The sequence below is a fragment of the Phymastichus coffea genome, unplaced genomic scaffold, assembly GCF_024137745.1.
Source record: "Phymastichus coffea isolate CEN01 unplaced genomic scaffold, Cenicafe_Pcof_1.1 PCOF00095, whole genome shotgun sequence".
NCBI classification, from domain to species: Eukaryota; Metazoa; Arthropoda; class Insecta; order Hymenoptera; family Eulophidae; genus Phymastichus; species Phymastichus coffea.
Window position 1 is genome coordinate 1 of NW_026706906.1, and position 15,061 is coordinate 15,061.

The following is a 15,061-nucleotide window of genomic DNA, read 5'->3' on the forward strand; positions in this document are numbered from 1 at the left end:
GGTAAGCGCGCGGCATTTAATTAGGCGAGCTCGGGGCTTACGCGGCTGACGACCGAGCGATGCCAGCCGCAGCCAGCGCGCCTACGCGCGAGCGAGTCGACGACGGGGCGCTAATCCTTGCGAGGTGCGGCAAATCGACGCTCCGACGGAACGCGGACCTGTCGCACGAGCTAATCCGATAAGCCGCGCGTTCGTCCCCCAAGTTTTTCATCCGGCCGACGCCAAGGCCGCTGCCGCGAACTGCCGACAGCTTTGTCGGCCTGCGCCTCGCTGCCTGCAACGAAGAACGCTCGCACACGCTCGATTGGGCTCCGATCGCGCGCGCCCGCGCGCGGCGCCATCCTCGCCCACGCCCAATGCCACATCCGCCTGAATTTTTCTCTCCGTCGCAGCTATTCCGGAGCGGCGCGAGCAGCGAGCGAGAGAGCTGGCTTTGATGAGTGAAAGGCTGTATCGCTCGCAATAAGCCCTGTACTGTGCTTGATGACGCGCGCGCCTACATTGTCGAGGCGGAACAAGCCCGAATATTCGGGATTCCAATATGAACACGACAATGGCTTGGCGCCGAGTCACGAGCACAATGGAACCGTTATGGAGATCTGCCGATGATACTCAGTCAGCCGTCGCGCGCGCTCTCGGTGCGGCCTCTCCCCGGCCCTCCGACGCGGGACTCAACCGCGACAAAACGCACTCGTGGAGTGCCTCGCCACTCATTGCTGCTAACGATTTATGTCGAAGGCGCGAGCCGCGCGACGGTGGGGCGCCGTTCGATAAAAGCACAGTGCCGCAAAAAAGCAACGGTGCTCGAGGGCGCCGGCGGCGGCAGCCCCGGGCTGCCAACCAACGTAGACAAGTTGGCGCTGCTCCGAGGGAAGCGGCCCCAAATCTCGGCAGGGGCGCTCTCGTGTCTTGAGGCTTGCACAATGTCCATTTAAATTCACTTCCGCCATTAATCTAGCAGCGAGGAGCGGCTGGGAAGGAGGCTGTGTGCCGTCTGTGCCGCCTGCGAGGCCTATAGGTGTCGAGTGTACTCGCCCTGCTAACGTCGCCGGCACGGCCACTACTAATTCATCACGTCTGCGCAAGAGCGAGCGAGCCTACGGCTTTGATTTTCGCCGAGGTGCCCGAAGCCGATATTGTGCTCGATCAAGAGTTCGCAAAGGCCTACCAGCTACAATCCACTATTATCCGCCGCCCACACCCCACCCCGAGTACTTTAACCTTTAATCTTGCCCGTCGCCCAATGTTGGCACAACTCTGTCCTGTTTGTTTGTATGCTTTTCTTATCTCTACTTCGACCTCGGCTCTGACAGACTTCGGGCACTGCCTATTCGACTGAAACTCTTTACTCGCACCGAGTCGACTGTCCTCTGCTTCTTTTCCATCAAAGCAACTTCGTTTTCATACTTTTCTGAAGAAACAATCATCTCACTGCTGATGCAATTATTTCATTTCAATAAATCAATCGAGTCATACATTTCGACACAAATCTTTTAAATGTCGTGCGCGGAAAAAGGAGCTCTTTGATTATTCATTCGTTAAATATCGCCTCTTCGATCGCTCAGTCGATTTTTAATTTCATTATTTTATTCGCTAAAAAAATTATTCCAAATCTATAAATGACAATCCATTGATCTTTGATTTTCTTTATTTTGTCCACCGATTACAATTATTTGGTAAGCACAAGACAGGAATGATGGTCATTTACCAAAATACTATGTTAAAATCTATAAAAGACAATCCCTTGTCCTGGGATCTCAAATCGTTAAAACAAAAATTTTTCTCGCTAGAACCCCCGAATTTTTATCCTCTTCTTATTTCAGATATATATTAACGGAAGGTGCTTACAAATATTGTCAAAATTCGCACCAGCTATTTTTTTTCTTACCTTTATATTTTAGGTATCAAGCAAACTTTTACTCGTAAACTGAGCTAGCTTCTATTTACAACAATTTAGAAGGCTGATATAGATAGGAAAAATTAAGAGATGAAATTTGACACCTTGCAAATGAAACGGTTTTTGTCGTTTTTCACTGACTTTTTGAATCAATGACAGACGTGTTAAAAATGGTCGTTTTTTATCCGAAATTCGACACCTACAATGTCTCAAATTTCACTAGAAAAATTATCAATTTTAAAGAAATAAAAATTCGAAGTAAGATTGCGGAACGTTGCTTTCTGCAATGGTTTTTGAATAATATTTCTTCTTCAAAAGAGTAAGCTACATTAAGATTCGTAAAATGTAATTCTGATAGATGTTTACATCAACATACCAAAAAATGGTGCAGCAATAATAATATTTTAGAACGATGCGCCAACTAATTTTAAATTGAGAAGAGGTTCATGAGCAATCAGTTCGACAATGGGATATACGGAGTGAGTGTGACGATGATATTTTAATAGTATATAAACATTTTTATGTATGTACTCGAAACTGTTTTAGTATAACAACTTTAGTGCTAATCGTCGATGAAGAACTACATAAAGGAACAAATATGATACGAGATGAGAAACAGTATGCAATAAAAACGAGACTGGTCGCACGACTAATGTGCAGATTAAACAAGCGAACTTTAGTGCAGTATGAAACAGCCGAATATTGCCAAATATGTGAATTGGTTTGGCAACGGTTGTTTGCTAACGGCCTCGGCACGCTCAGCTCATTACTTTCCCAGTTTGGTACACAACCGCCGTGTTTACTGTCACGTGATGTATAAATGCAAAATGTTAATTTTCAATCAAAATCAAGATTATCATGCCGAATAACATTGTCAGCCAAATAATATACCTTGCGGTGGAAAAATTACTTTCCTTCTTCACTCGATGCTTTTTAATAACACAATGCCAGTATAAACGATCAAGAGGGCATCGTTGACTTTACGAGCGTCGTAAACCCAGCAATTATTTGCAGAACTTGCATAAAGCGAAGCTGATTGGAATCTTTTTTTAAAATATCGCGTTAGAAAATCTGAAGATTTTTGTCAAGCAGTTAGTTGTAGCAAAAGCGCTCGTGCACACGAATGGACTTAGTGACTCGTGATTATTTCCATCTTTTGATCGACACGATGCTTATCGAAAAAGCCGGCACAATGCGCTTAGGACTGCGTCAAATAGAAATAGAGGAGCACGTACTCTGCACACAGGTGCTGATAAACGGCTGAGTGAGAGAGAGAGAGAGAGAGAGAGAGAGAGAGAGAGAGAGAGAGAGAGAGAGAGAGAGAGAGAGAGAGAGAGAGAGAGAGAGAGAGAGAGAGAGAGAGAGAGAGAGAGAGAGAGAGAGAGAGAGAGAGAGAGAGAGACGAAGAGTCGAATGCTTTAGCTGGGTGCTTGTGACTGGGTAAGGGTAGCATTTGCGCGGCCGTAAAAGTGAGGAAGAAGGCTGGTAATTGGCGGCCGAGCGAAAGCTCTGCTGCTGCAGCGGCGGTGGCGGCGGTGGCGGCGGTGGCGGCGGCATATCGGGCGTCCGCATGCAGCTTGCAGGCACATGCAGGTGCCTCTTCCTGTACGCTTTTCATAGCGAAGCAATTTGCATACTGAACAGCCGCTGCATTGTACTGGGAAATTGAACTCCTCCGACGGGCAAGCAAATGTAAGGGGCCAGGCGGCGCTTCGTTATTTCGTTTTTATTCCGAGCCTTTGGGCCGCGCCTAGCACGCGAAACCTATATTTTTTTGCCTTTGTCCTATTGTGGGGCTCTTTTATGCGCGCGCGCTGCGAGCGTGTCAACAGTCCCCTTGAAAATGCGAACGCGCCGGACTCATCGGCCGAGCACTGGCGGACGGCTGGCGCTGCGGCGCCGAGAGCCCTACACTGATAAAGAGCCTCGCGCCCGGCGCCGAGCCTCTGCCATTGTTTATTCTGGCCGCGATGCGATCCTCGCTTTTGTTTTTTCAACAGCCATTGTTGCGGCTCGTCGTGCGCGCATCCCCGTCCTCGCCGGCAGATCGTCATCGAGCAAAGTCGTGTGCGTACCAACCTTTTTAACTTTGTCCCTCCGCATGCGGCTCACGGGATCACGGTCCTCGCCTCCGGTCGTCAGGGGCAGCTTGTCCGCCGGCTCGGCCGGCACCGTCTCCTGCCTCTCCACCCACTGGCGCACCGCCGCGACGCTCGACGTCGAGCTGCTCGCGCGCGCTTCTTTGCCCCATTGCGCCTTCGCCAATTCCGGCTTCTCCAGAGTCTTGTGGTTCTGATATTCCTCGTCGATTTTCGCCTGCAAACCAGATCATTGACAGTTCAATCGATGCGAAGAATCGATGGTCGATGGACGGAAAGCCGCGCGGAAAGCATATCGCAGCTCTGCTAGTGCTCCGCTCGAGTGCCACATTAGCCCGGCTGTCCGCGAGTGTGTGTAGAAAGCTACGCGATAGCGCGCGCCAGCCCGCTCTCGGGGCCCGCGATAAGCGCGCCTGCTCTAATGCATCGCTGCACTGATTTTAGATGCGATAACAGCGGCAACTCCAGTGCGCAAACTTATTACCAATGAGTGAGCGAGGTCAGCGCTTTCGTAGCAGCGATCAGCCGCGTCGGATCTGTGCCAGTGTGCACGTACACCTACACGCGGATAGATTCGCAGACTGGCTGACAGGCAGAGCCATCTAGTGATGCGTCGTGTCGAGCGTGGCGTTAGCTCTTCGAGCTGATTCCTAGCTCCTACGTAAACAGCCACGCGAATGCCAAATTTGCCCCCGCTAGCGTCTAAACATACGCGCGCGCTCGCAATCGCCTCGTTCAATTTCTTTGGCGCAGTGTACGTGCTCCTGGCTCCGGCAGCCGCCCCCTGTACGCGTCCAGCCAAATGTTTGCAAAGTACACTTTCTAATCTACCGAAGCTATATCAATGACAAAGCTGCCTTGTCTTTTCGTCTTTACCTGCTTGGACCTTACGCCACGTGAATTTACACGGGAAAGTCCGTTATAGTTCAGAAGATATTACAAAAGAGATAAAAGCGCCGTTCACTAACCAAGTTCGCTTCAAAACTTCAGACTTATATAAGTCTCGGAAAGTCCAACTTCATTTTGCTCATTTTAGGATATCTTGCGAACGAATAGATTTGGCATTCTTATTCTAGTGCTATCGGAATTTCTTCTTGATCGCTATTCGCAAAATCATTTTTGCCAGAAGACAGATAACATACCTTAGTGCTTTAATTGCATCACTTTTGAAAAGTCGAACAAGGCGAAATCGACTTGTTGGACAAAATTAACGTGACACACTAAGAAATAACTCTGGCAAGCTCAAAACGTTGTTCAACCTAAAAACGACGAGCTGACTTTCTAAGCTTCGTTTGTGTGAAAAAAATATCGTTTAATGTTTACTTTGTCGGGAAAAGCTCTGTGTTTAACTAGCTCTTCTTCGCTTGCTTACTTGAAATGAAAAACCAAAAAAAAAAGATTGAGTAACAAGCTTAAAACAACCATCACTTGCACACCGTAATCTGTATCAAACCCTGTGTATACTTTTATATTCCTCCTGTAACATTTTTATTGACTCAATATCGTAAAAAATATTTAACCTTGTTTTCATGCATTACTTCAATGAAAATAGTTTCCAATACGAACTTTTTAAAGTGTAAAAAAGTCAAATCGAATAATACGATGCGATTAAATGCATAGCTATATTAATCTAGATTAAAACACAAATGTTAACCCATTCCAATTTCGAAAAAGTGGATTTTTTGATGGGATGGCATAAAAGGACATAAGACAAACTTCAGTTTGGACAATCCAAATATCTAAATATTTTAAATATAAATAGAAGCCTAATCTGCTGAACGCAGTCACACCCGCATGCACGCGTGCAACATCGAGGAATTTTATTCGTTAACCCGGGTGGACTGGGGGGCGATGACGTCAATCGACACTCTTACGCCTGGGCTTACGCGATCGACCTAAAAGACGACTCCTAATAGCTTGATAAATTTCGTTTATTTGAAAAGTGAACTTAATACGGATTTTTTATAGGAAGAGTAGGATTTGCGTTAAAGAACGATTATGTCCATTGCAAATCTTGGTGTTTTCTTCCAGTGTATTTTGATTTTCTAATTGTGAATTTTAAAAACAAACAAGTGGAAAATTGTCAATATAATCGTTGCCAAACTCTTAATTTGTTAAATTAAGAATCTTACTATTGAAAATACTATAACTTTTCATCCTTAATTTGATTCATAATAAATATAAAACATGATGCGGACTGATAGTTATGATCAATCGACAATGGCTTTTTTCTAAAAAAAGTTTCAATCTCAACAAGTATGCCTAATGACTGTCGTTTGTGGTAATTACTTAGAAAATAGAAAAAATATACATTTGAAAAACGTTGCAAGCTAAAATTAATATTTCGAACACAAATATTTTACAATAACGGGTAACGATGAATTGAATACAACCAAACATGTTATCATTTAGTTATTTGAAATTGCAAAAAGTATGACTTAGAGCCGGAAATAATATATTTAAACGAGATAAGAATGCCGAACAGCTTGCAGGACAGATGGTTTTTACTCGGTTGCGACTCCCAACATCTCTGCCGCTGTCCATGAAAATATCGTACCTCGTAATTTTATTAGTATTGAACATATATCCTAGAATCCATTACAATGTATAAAAATTGGCATACTCTACATTCATGAATTTTTTTATTTTTATGATTATTTATTCAACATTTGTGCTGCTGTTTTTCAATGTGCTGTATCTAATGTTAATAATTATTTTCACTTATTATTTCGTTTGAAGTAATTAGAGAAGCACACGAAGTCATGTTTCCTTATTGTCCCCCTTTTTTTATGCTATTTTGCTGTTTTTGGCCATTTGTCAGTGCGTGCGTTAGCATGTTGGAATTTCTGCAATTTTTAAGATATATTTATATCTTCAAATATAACTGGATTTTGAAGAAAAAATGTTCTCCAAATTATCAAAATCAGGACTTTTGCTTCATTCAAGTAAAATTTTTAATCTAGCAATCCTTGCAAAATTTTGCTTTTTGGCACAAAATGTTGGTTATTTGGATACTTTTACATATTCTACGACTAGTAAATAGAATAATTTTAATATATTACTTCATCTAAATCAATAAGAAGTTTTTAAACTTGCTATCTGTTTTATTTCATTATTTGATCATTATTGTGTATTAAGTGTTTTTGTTCAAATTTATTGTGTATAATTTAATTATTCTTTAAATATATGTATGGCATTTTAATGTCTTGATCAAAGGAGTTGTCGTGCAAAAACTAACAACTTTTTATAAAAAGAGAATATAAGACATTTTTCTGTTTTTTAAATATTTCTTTACGTATGCACGAACTTTTGGCATTTTTGTAATTTTCTAGTTATATTGTTTAAATTTGGTATTTCTAGATATTATTTATGTGAGTGTGGTATTTACAATTGCTTAACGGTGGATAGTCTAGGTATTTCGCAGTTTGCAATATGACGAAGTTATTGTTATTATGTTATCATAAGGAACAGCGACGACGAAGAGAAATTGTAGTTGTCGTAATAAATTGCTTGTAAACTGTGTCATCACACCGCTTAGTTGCCACAAAATCAGGAAATCATCTGAAAATGATTGAATGTGATATTTAAATCAAGGATATTTTTACCTTAATCTTATTTTCGCGGTAAAATAATAATAAAAAAACAAAGTGGCCTTTTTTATTATCCGTATGCAGCGAGAGGCCGGAAGAATTCTTTGTAGCAACACTATAGCAACCGTTCAGAGATCCGTTCCAATAGCAGCTGTGGAGGATCGCATTGTGCAATCATTTTTCCCCATACCCATCGTTCGACAGCTTCATCTCAAAACTATATCACGTTGCAATTTGAATACATCACAGAACGCCAGCGTAGCCAATGATCAAAAGAAATGTCCTGCGCAGTGAAGAAAAAGTCACAAAGCATCTGCACGTTTTCACAAATCATTATTTATTAGTTTATGTATGTAATTTTCTGTTTAATATGTCACATAGATTTAGTTCCTTTAGCAAGAGAACGATGTTTACAACTATATTATTGTATAAAGAATTATTTAATTAAATATGTCAATCGGTACGATTATATTCTATTCTGAAGTTAGTTGAGATTTTTAAGCAAAATAAAACAGCAATGAAATAATATTGGTATGTATCTATAAGTAATTTTTATGAAAAGTGAAAGTCTATGTAGTAACGGGCACAATTTACAAACATCGCGTCTCAAAAATCATCAATGAAAAATTTTCATTAAAATTCATGCAAAACTTTTGTGTATTTACAGCGGAATCGTTAACACTTGTAAAGCTATGTCAACTCTTGAACAGTCTTACAATGAATAGTTTGTGTGTGTGTGTGTGTGTTTACAGATTTATAAAAACAAAAAGAAATTGTTTAGCACCCATAAATATTTCCATATCATTTCATGCAGCATCATGCTGGTTATACAATTAATTTACTAGTTAATACATTTTTCCGGCACAATGTTTGTCGTTATTTAAAGTGAAAATTTTTAAAAGACTTATAGGCACAAAATCAGAAATTTCGAACGTTCGGACTGAACAAACCAGTGACATTAATGCTATTAAGATTAGATTCCAATTACTACCTAATAATCAATGAATATCATGGTGACATAAGTAGGAGAGAGTGGATGAATATGGATCCTTCAGGTAATATGAACTACCTCTTAATTTCTATAAAGATAAGTACCCTGGGTGTCGGAGTTTTTTTTCACTATGTTTATTAATTACTTCACACTGTATTCCATAAATTTTTGGCCATCATCCGCTTTTTGAAAATTTTAACATATTAGTAACCAATGTTTCTTAATTATGATTCAGCATATAGCATACGTCCAAACTACTTATTAATTTTCCCATTTACTTAATCAACGATAAATACGACGTCATTTTCAAAAAAAGCCTTGTTTTTGTAAAAAAAGCCTTTGGGGGAATATAAATCACTAATACTTTGGGTAATATGGACCATTAAAAAATTTCGTTACATTCAATTATACCATATTTCTTTACTTCATTAAATTATTTTCACTTTTATACATTTTTTATAAGGTTACGAGGCAGTCACGAGCATCTAGCCATTTCTGAATAACGACTGCTAGTTTTGTTTTCAAATAAATGATTATATATTGATTTTATAAAACTTATGATTAATTTATATTACTAAATTGAATAAGGATGTATATTAAGTAATATTCCTATGCAATATTCGATGTCTGTTAATTACTTAAAATAGTTTTATGATCTGTTAATCATATCAATGAATAAATAAATAAATTACTATCTTACCAAGAATATTTCTCGCGACTATTTTTTGGAAGTGAACAATTATTCTAACATCAAAATGTCTTCAAGAAAAATATTTAGTGAACGTTCGTCTACCTAGTTTATAGCAAGAATTTTGTGAGATGATTTATAAGAAATATTGAGTGGAAATTACCGTTTTGAAGTTTTAATGTTGCTACAAACAAATACTTCTGATTTGGAATCTGAATGGGACAGCAATAATAAGGAAAATGAAAATAATGATGAAGTACGAGTACGTAACGACAAAATTCATAATCTGTTATCATACAAACAAATTCATGAATAATATATACGTAATTAGAAAAATCTCGACAATAACCATAAATATGAATGGACAACAGGTGGAAAATTACATAGTGAAAGTACTATAAATTAATATTTATTTAAAGAATTTATATTTATAAAAAGAAAGTTTCTAGTTCGCTACTGAGTTATTTAAAATATTTCTCTTTTCTGAAATAAATACATATATTCAAGAAGCAACTGATAAGAATGGCATAACTGTGTCGCTGTTTAATGTGAATGTATTTATTGGAATTATAATATTGTCTACATTCAATATGTGCGATGCAATAAGAGATTACTAGTCAACGAAGCCTTATCTATAACGTCCTGCAGTCAGATCAACCACATCTAGGGATATGATTTTTGTATTATAAAAGGTGAAATAAAGGATGTGAAACATTTTAACCAAGATTTTAGTGACCTAGCTTGGTATGTTTAGAAAATTGTTGAAATATTCAGGCGAAATATCAAGTGCTTTAGATCCTTTCTGATTTTTTTTCGTGTAGATGAGATGATGGTAAAAGTTTTTAATAGACTTAATAAAACAATTCATACAAAATTAACCAGTCTGTTTTGGCATAAAATTATAGGAGGGGGTTCTTTGTATAGTCGATGGTTTTGTACTTGATTGTGATATATATGATGAAAAAAATTATGTAATAAATAAATTACAAAAATTACACTAGGCAATCGAATTATCTATATAATAAATGTAGTGTCCAAGAAGTTGTCCTAATATTATTTCTATTGTGACGATTATTTTACTTATCTGGACTTATTTATACATCCCCAAAAGATAGGTCTACGAGCAACTGATGTAGTTAGAAAGGATAAAGTGAAGAAAAAAATTAGCTAGACAAAAATAATGTTAGAGAAACGAGGAACTCATGTCGTCAAGCATAACAAAAACAATGGACTGAACTTTATCACATTGATGGACTCCAAAGAGGTGTCGGTACTTTTGACAGCAACAGGAGTAAGTTCTATCAAGACTGTTAGACGCTATTCGAAAGAAGAAAAAAGTAAGAAAGAGATACCGATGGCAATCACATTTTACTTATATAATATAAAAATATAGGTGAAGTTGATGTGCATGATAAATATTGTAAAGTTTTTTCGTCATTGTGGAGTAAAAATAAGACATTTTCAATTTTTGATAAATTGATGTAACCATCTCTTATTAATGCTGTTATTTAATAAATAGTATTAGGCGAAATGAAAAAAAAGTCTGAAAAAATTTGCTATAAGTGTTTTTAAAAAGACTATGAATGTTACGTACTATAAATTCATAAGTCAGAGTTCGATTCGCTTTTAATGTATTTCACATAAACATCATAACAAAATGTTAAAAAATAAAAAAAGGTAAAATAAAAAAAGGTAAAATAAAAAAAGTTATAAATTTTTTAAAATTAAGGGTCCCCCTACCCCTACATAGATATACTAACAAATAGGACAATCTTTGCTCCATAGTTTCGGTCCAAGTATTGATTAAAATGATCCAAAAAAATATAGATCGGTAGATTTTATCAATAAGAGTACAATGAAGTCATTTTGGATTATTCGGTCCACCAGTTTTTCCAAAATAAATTTTTGAAAATGAACTCGCAAACGTAACATATTGACCTGCCATTTTTCATGTGTTGAAAAATGTAAATAAACCTCAAATAGTATTTTGCTAACGTTAGTTGATGAAGAGGCTAAACATAGTTGACAAATATAACCTTACATAAAAAAGCCATCCATGTGGAGCGGATTACAGCCGATTGGTTATGATAGATCAGAAGGTTTGTTCTCGCATGCAGTTGGAATAATTAGGATAAGCGCGTTCTTATGAATGCGTTGTGTCAAGAGTAAAGATAAAAGAAGATAAAAGATTAAAGATTAAAGAACATTCTCATGATATTATTATGAAATTCTATTTTATTGCGGCAACTGTGATATCACAAATATCATCTTACAACGTACAACCTACAATGATTTGAGGTTTGTTTACACTTTTGAACAAATGGAAAATGGTAGCTTAATATGGGATAGTCAGCATTATCTTTTTCTATATCAAAATAAACAATTTTGAAGAAAAATATCGAAACAATTGGCATTTGTTTATGGATAAAACGTTTTATTTAAAAATCGTAGGCTAATTTAGTTTGTGTTAATGTGACAAAAAAGCCGGTCTATTGATATAGATTTGATTCAACTTTTTTTCAACGATATTTAGTTAAAAAGTTACAGCGCAAAATGCTGTGCTCGAATTTTGTCCTTTCAGAACGAAAAAATTTAAGATTACTATAAACCTAAATTTCCTCATCAATGTCAATCAAAAAAATACTTTTGTTTTTCATTTGACAGAATGATTCTCCAACTTAGAAAAAATAGGAAAACACTTAATGCGATCTCTAAAATTAGTTGATTACAATTTTGAATATGTAAATGTTAAAACTTTTTATTTGTTTTTTTTTATGGCCCCCGATAATTAAAAATTAATAGGTTTAGTTGAACACTGCTGGACCACCTGTTTGAATTTCTTGAGGTCTATTTATACATTGATAACTAAAAGTAAAAATAAGCATTTTTAAACAATTTATCAATACAATTACGTTTTAATTTTAATTCAGCATAATTACACAAATAACATTAATAACACAAAGATTTGTTCTAGAAATTAGTTAACTCGTAGAAAGCATTTTTTAGATGACGTAGGTCGTCGTCAATTATCTAATAACCATGTCATGATGAACTTTGGTACAGAAAATAACTAGGTATCGTGAACACTAATCTGATATAATTTTTGTACGGGTAGAGACACTTCAAGTCGAGACAAGATAATTTAATTTTAAGACCTAAAATATTTATACTGTTTTAAAGGTTTCCGAAGTTCCAACTGAATGTCTAATTTTAAAAAACATTTGCCAATATTTCGAATTGGTACGAGCTTTAACATCTCAAAATTAAGAAAAACGAATTCATCCGTTCATTCATTCTTGGAAACTTCTGAATTGAATAGAATTCGCAAAATATAGATATTTTGTTTATTAAATAGATTTACATTTTTCTCCAAAAACGATAATAAACTTCTTGGTATATGAAAAAAAACTCTTCATAGACTATTTAAATACTCAGTGAAATAAGATATTCAAGAAATTACATGAATAAATTGCAAATATACATTGGGAAAAAATATTTAAGAAATTATATAATTGATAATGATTCCAGTAGATAATATTATGTTTTAAGAAGAAGTTTATGAAATAAAGTGGAAAGTATCGCGAATGTAAGAATATTTCAATTCGGATTTTAATGAAAAAAAGTAGCACACAACGATGAGAATAGTAGCTGTCGTGTTGTTGCGCGATCGCGCGAGCTAACGGTGAGCGATTTGAAAGTCGCGAAAGGTTTACTAGAATCGCGCACTTACTTTCATCCTTTCTCACGTACCGTATACCATTTACATTTTACTCCGACTAATCCCAACTCATGCAAAATTCAATATCTTTTATATAAATGTTTTCGCACGACACAATTCACATTTATCTTCATTATTCCATACATTTTTTAATAAATCATTCAATTAGTGTGATTTGCCTACTATATTTTCGTGTATTGTGTATCGTCTAAAAGTGCATCCACACGCGATTTCAATCATCTAAAGAATGACATATTATAATGACACGCTTTCTGCATATCACTCGACGTATTCTAATAAATTGGATATAAACGTTGATACGCTCATGTCAATTGAGTATGTGATTTAGCTTCTACTCTATAAGCATTTACGAACTTGACAGCATTTGAATATGGAACACATGAAGATTGAATAAAAAAACCAGTATTTTAATTTTTCAAAAGCGGAATTCGAAAGAAGCAATAGTGTTGCGAAAAATTTATATAGCAATCTAAAACGGTAAGCAAGAAAATGAATCTGAATGGTCAGTTTCACCAATAGGATATATATAGAGCAAAGGAAAGCATGCGTTCAGCTTAGTATGACATTTGGGAATTGCTCGGCTACCGTGCAAACTCCAAATAAGAGAGCGCATATAGTTTCGAGGTTATGTAGGCGATATATACCCAATATGAGAAGGAAAAGATGCGCGATATATGCAGCAGCCAGCTAGCAGCAGGGCATGCAAAACGGAGCAGCTGAGCGAGTCAACGTGAGAAAGTTAAGTATCGCGTAAAAGCCGAAGGAGGGCACATAACAGGCGACACGAGTCGTGAACTTGCTCTGGAATATCTTTCACTTTTGCCAAGTGATCAATGGAATAAAATGAAATGAACTTTGGCGAAGAGTTGCAAGAATTCTACCTGGAGTTTCAATTTGTCCTCGACGAGATGGGGATCTTCGGCCCTGATGTCCCCGTGGTGCATTGGCACGGCATTGATCCGGTTGTTGCTCTCAAAATTATCGTCGTCCTGGGACCTGGGTGGCGCCGGTATGAGCAGCTCCGGGCCGGCCTTCTGCATTCGTTGGTACACGCGGTAGACACTGTTGACACCGCCATTAGCGCGAAAGTCCTCGGGCAGGAAGAAGAAGGCGCCGAAGCAAACGATGCCGAAAGTAAGGAACACGAGGAGTATGAGGTACTTCTCTCGTGGCCGGAAAGAGCGCCGGCTGAACAGCTGGGCCGGCTGCACGCCGCTAACGATGCGCTGATAACTCGGCAGCAGCCCAGCGCCAGCCACGGGTGACGACATGATTGTCGTCCTGGCCGCCGTGCACCTTTACGCGACAACTCGTCCGTCTGACCGATGACTACTTAGCCCTGCCTCGACACCCGCACCAAAGCATACAAAGCAAACGAGCACACTGGATCACTGGACACGCGCACCTTGCCCACTTATCTCCTTGATAATTTTTGACTGTAAGACGCGATTGTACAGAAGATGACAGCGTTCACAGCACTGACACGCTCTGTAAACGTTACGCACAGAGGTTACAGCTGCAGACTGATAATTTGCCAACTGCGACAATCACGTAGTGACCTTTTTGACAGAACACCCAGGACGAGCCGACTTCGCCTGACCGAATTTAGCCCGTGGCAATCGAGCATGAGATAGAGGTTAGAAATGCCGCTATACTTGGCGAGAAAACCAGAGAAGGAGAACGAGTGACGGGCTGCAGCAAGAGAGAGAGAGGTACAACAACAACGGATTCGACGCTCACTCTCTCTCAGAAACACACACACATACAGCACTCTCACAACGTGGTCTCACTCAGGTCTGTGAAGTGGACACCCGAGTATGGATGAAAATTTTTAGAAAATATTCATCAATTTGTGTAGAAGCTGCGCGTTCAGAACCCGTGATCAAATAATTTGTGCAACTTTTAATTACGCCAGTATTAATTAATTAAAGTCGGGTGCTGGCTAAACTTCGATTGCGATTTTCTCGTGGAAATACTGAAAATTTCCGAATTCTGACGACTCCATTGAGTTGCGCGTAATTTGTGCATCAAGAATATGTGGTCCTAATTGAAAAAAA

The 15,061-nt window shown here is 38.2% G+C and overlaps 1 protein-coding gene across 1 annotated transcript; it reads right to left on the bottom strand.

The window, feature by feature from the left end:
* Nucleotides 1-3,976: 3,976 nt before the first annotated feature.
* On the bottom strand, nucleotides 3,977-14,699 carry LOC131669647 (mannosyl-oligosaccharide alpha-1,2-mannosidase IA-like; the record flags this gene model as incomplete). Its single annotated transcript, XM_058944683.1, has 2 exons — nucleotides 13,886-14,699; nucleotides 3,977-4,213 (listed from the first exon to the last, which is right to left on the bottom strand). Coding segments are annotated over exons 1-2 (627 nt in total), but the record flags the coding sequence as incomplete, so codon positions are not given.
* Between the last annotated feature and the right edge of the window lie 362 nt (nucleotides 14,700-15,061).